Source organism: Lipotes vexillifer, unplaced genomic scaffold (assembly GCF_000442215.2).
Source record: "Lipotes vexillifer unplaced genomic scaffold, Lipotes_vexillifer_v1.1 scaffold230, whole genome shotgun sequence".
Classification (NCBI taxonomy): Eukaryota; Metazoa; Chordata; class Mammalia; order Artiodactyla; family Lipotidae; genus Lipotes; species Lipotes vexillifer.
Window position 1 is genome coordinate 5,422,522 of NW_006775143.1, and position 4,756 is coordinate 5,427,277.

Genomic DNA, 4,756 nt, shown 5'->3' on the forward strand with positions numbered 1-4,756 from the left:
AAAGAGTCTCGGAGTAGAAGATGGTTTGGTAATTATTCTTTCCTTAAGAGGGGTTTTCTTTGGCAGATTTTGTTCATTTAAAGAGAGAATGGGGGGATGGGGAAGATACCTCAAAGGAAAACAAAAATAAACCCTGCAGAGTAATATCATGAAGGTTTGGCCAAAACAGCAAACTTACCCCTGTAGATTTCTTTCTTTTCATCTCCCCATCCTGGCTGCGAATAATACGCTTCTTCTCATCTGGACTTGAAACAAGAATAACCACAACTTATTCCCAGACATCTTAAACAGAAACATCAGGGATATGTATGAATGATGAACACGAAGATTTCCATCCTCCATTCAGTACTCTAAGACAGCTGGCTGGGAAGCCAGGGGTACCTGCTTCCCAGAGGCTGCTAAAAACAAGAACCCCACCCCCACCTCGCCCTCACATCTGAACTAGGTTCCCCACCGTTCTCTCATACAATCCAGTTACCTACTTTCATAGTATTCATCCAAATTAGTAATTATATACTTAGGTGCAGCAATGTCTATAATGTCTGAATCCCACCACCACCATAAGACTCCAGGAGGAAGGGACAAAGTATTTAGTTCTCCACTGAATTCCACTGCTTAGCACAGAGGTGCTCAAATATTTTTTGCTCTGTCATCTCCCTCCTCCTTCTTGCCTGGAACACAGATATGATGGCTGAAGCTCTAGCAGTCAACGTAGACTTTGAAAGCCCCTAGAAAGCACCTAAGAAGATGGAAGCCATGGGCTAAAGATGATGACCCAAAAAGCTAGAAGGAGCTCTGGCTTCTGGTTACCCCATGGAGCTGACATACTAGCCCTGGCCCACCCAACTCTGGGCTTCTTTTACATGAAAGGAAATAAATCCTTAGGGGTTTCTTGTTTACACCATATATATTCACACACAAAATGCATATAAAGAAGCATACACAGGATTTTTTTAAAGAAAATAAAGTCTCATCATCTCTAAACAGTCACTCAAAAAGAATCTGAAAGCCTCAGCAGTCATGAAAGAAAAACCAATTTCTTCCAATGATAGTCAATATTAGCAAGCCTTTGGACCTTCGTCAAATGATCTTTGTCATGCTTGCTTTGTACACAAGCTCTATATATGCTATTTATTTTGTACCAGTGTGCTAGTCCTTAGGGTTGAGACCAAAGATTCACAGACTTCACTGAAAACTTTTCTACTAGTTGCTGATGGCTAGTAAGAAAAACTGATAGTCAAAAGGCATTTGTTTCTTAATCAAACCTCACAAATACATTGGTCCCTATCTTGTATGCTATTTACTGTCAGGTAGAATTTTACGTAGAAAACTCCCAAAGCATGAATCTCAAAGTGTACTAACAAGAATTCCAGTGTAGCAAGAGGCAAATACAAGAGACCATAGCCGCCTGCTCTGCTTGACCTCCTGCTTCTTGCAATGAGGTAGCTAAAAGCGAGGTTACAGGGGACTTCGCTGGTGGCACAGTGGTTAAGAATCTACCTGCCAATGCAGGGGACACGGGTTCGGGCCCTGGTCCGGGAAGATCCCACATGCCATGGAGCAACTAAGCCCATGTGCCACAACTTCTGAGCCTGTGCCCTAGAGCCAGTGCTCCCCAACAAGAGAAGCCATCACAGTGAGAAGCCCACGCACCGCAATGAAGAGCAGCCCCCGCTCGCCACAACTAGAGAAAACCCACACGCAGCAACGAAGACCCAACACAGCCAAAAATTAATTAATTGATTAATTTTAAAAAAAGAAAAAAAAAGTCACAGAGAGAAGGTCTGTAGAGGATGACTGGCACTTGTAGAACACAAGAGTTGAAGACTCCCAAGTTCTCGACATGATACTCACCTCATATGCTTCTCTGGGATCCAGATTACATCCATATTTCCTACATCTTGAGGACAAGGAAGTTGTGTCTCATTCAAATTTAGCACTGATAGCTAAGAGAAAGATATAAAGCCTGTGTATGTACCAAGATAAGGACTGAATCATCATGCTAACCAAAAGGTATGGTGGTTCAGAAGATGGTAAGAAAAAAAACATTTCCGATCCCCAAAATATCTTCATACTGCTCCTCCGAGAAACTACGTATCAGTAAAGGTACTCTGCAAGAGTGAGCACTAGTAAGTGTATAGTGTCCCCTGTCTCCCTGCCACATTAGGGTAGCATTTAGCAACTCCCAACCCCACCTCATAGGACAATACCTTGGGGCTTACCTAAGGGAACACTACTCATTCTGCCCACTGCACTACAGAGACTTAGATCCCCTGCAGATCAAACAACACAGTCTGGGAGCAGGGAGAGAACCGATAGAGGCAGAAGCAAGTTTTCTACTTTTACAGCCTGTCTACAATTATAAGCATCTACATAAAAGTTAAAGTCATAAATTTTTTCACATTTCACTATTTAGGATCCTAGATTTATAAGGAAATCTTATAAATCATCTAGTCTATACCTCTGGCAGGATTCAGGCAGGGAAAAAAAAAAAACTATTAAAAATAAGGTTGTCCCCATGAAAAGGAACTAACTGGCTTGGGGGATCAGAGAAGACCTTTTTTGCACCATAAACCCTTTTATGCATTTTGAATTTAGAACCTTGCGCATGTATTATCCTACACAATTAACTTAAAACTAATTGAATCTAACCCTCTCATTCTGAAGAGGTCAAAGAGGTAAGTGATTTGTACATTCATCTTTTCAAACCCATCTACCCTCTCTTGGTCCCTTACACTCTCCACCACATGAAAAGTGAAGGATCTTATGGGAAAAATATAAGGCATCCAGTAGGACTGCAAAAAATAGTAAATCTCTATTGTAGACAAGTAGAAGGGATTTTTCCTTCTTAAAATTTAGCTCTTCTCCTAACTAGCTGTGCTTCAGCAAATCACTTCCTATCTGGGCCTCAGTTTCCTCAACTGTAAGATATATGAGATAGACCACAGCAATATGCTTCAAACTGCAGTTGCAACTTATCCTTAGGTCACGAAGTCAAATTTTGTGAATCACAGCCTACACTGTTTTAAAATGAAATAGAACAGGATAGAAAATTTCAGAGTATATCACTCATAGTTACGGTAAAGACTGTTCCATGATATTTTGTTGTAAAGTGTATCTCTTACCATAGGTCATAGCTAAAAAACTCTGAAAGTCATGAGTGTAGACGATCTTGAGGCTTATTTTAGACCTGACATTCCGGCATTCTAATTTCCCTGTATTATGAGATGACAGTGTTTACTTAGTAGCTGAACATGCTCTATGCAGGACAGAGATAGGAAATTCTCACCTATGCCAAACTACCACAAATCAATCCTGCTGTGTCTGGGGTTTCTAAAAACAGTATAACATGTAAAGGCATCAGCACAGAGCCCAGCACACAGTAAGGGCCCAATATTAGATAGTGATCATCATCATTATTCAGATTATAGTCATCCTGAATGTTAAATAAAGGCAAATATTTTATTCGCACTAGTAAAGAGAAAATGCTGAGGAAGCACCTTTTTTAATCTGTGACTTACTTTGGGAGACCTGTTAGTACGGTGTATTAAGTCTCTGTCAGGTAACTCCTTCCAAGACCTAAAAAATGAGAGTTTCCAAACATGAAACACAGTCACAAAAGACTTAACTGGAATGATAAAATTAGTGCTATGAGGAAAAGGCTCTTACTTATATACAGAAACCCTTGGGCTTAATTCCTACCAAATGAATGTAGGGTCTCAGCCTCGCCTTAAGTTTTGTTTGTTTTTCCTGGAACAGCTTCCAGACATTGCACATTGCAAACTCTTCACAACTACTTGTTGCATCAAACTGAATTCATAGCCTATGTGCTTCTCTCTCCAACTACAGATAGTTACATCACCATCAATAAAAATTTATTAAGTTACTTTGATGTAGATGTTCAAAAACATGCTAAATAAACAAAATGTGGCACAGACATACAATGGACTATTTTTCAACCTTAAAAAGGAATGAAATTCTAAAAAATGTGACAACAGGAGTGAAGCTTGAAAACATTATGCAAGGTGAAATAAGCTAGACACAAAAGGACAAACATTGTATGACTCCACTTATATGAGGTACCTAGAATAGGCAAATGCATAGAGACAAAAAAATTGAATAGAGATTACCAGGGGCCACAGGGAGGAGGGAAAGGGTAGTTATTGTTTAATGGGCACAGAGTTTCTGTTTGAGATGATGAAAAAGTTCTAGAAGTGAATAGTGGCGATAGTTGCACAAGACTGTTGAGTGTACTTGATGCTACTGTACATTTAAAAATGGTTAAGGGCTTCCCTGGTGGCGCAGTGGTTAAGAATCCGCCTGCCAATTCAGGGGACATGGGTTCAAGCCCTCGTCTGGGAAGATCCCACATGCCGTGGAGCAATTAAGCCTGTGCGCCACAACTACTGAGCCCGTGTGCCACAACTAGAAGCCACCGCAGTGAGAAGCCCGCACACCACGCAGCAACGAAGACCCAATGCAACCAAAAATAAATAAATTTTTTTTAAAAAATGGTTAAAATGGTCAATTTTATGTTATGTATATTTACCACAGTAAAAAAAAGAATATCAACCCTTTATATTTTCATATCATTTGCTATTTTATTTTTTTAAACATGTTAAATGTATAAATGAATGAAATTGCAAAGAGGTCTAAGATAAAGACCTGACTCCTTGGCCTGATTTATCAAGTCCTCCGAGACACAGGCCCCTATTTTTTACTCCAGCTCCCCAGCCTCATCTCTGACCATTCCTGC

At 40.1% G+C, this 4,756-nt stretch overlaps 1 protein-coding gene across 1 annotated transcript in view; it reads right to left on the minus strand.

The window, feature by feature from the left end:
• The window catches only part of CUNH9orf43 (chromosome unknown C9orf43 homolog), a 13,819-nt gene that overhangs the window by 6,450 nt on the left and 2,613 nt on the right, over window positions 1-4,756 (minus strand). Inside the window, exons 3-5 of the mRNA XM_007449803.1 lie at window positions 3,522-3,579; window positions 1,855-1,946; window positions 179-245 (exon numbers count right to left, since the gene is read on the minus strand). Coding sequence (XP_007449865.1) covers window positions 179-245; window positions 1,855-1,946; window positions 3,522-3,579 — 217 coding nt within the window. The remainder of the gene's footprint in view (window positions 1-178; window positions 246-1,854; window positions 1,947-3,521; window positions 3,580-4,756) is intronic.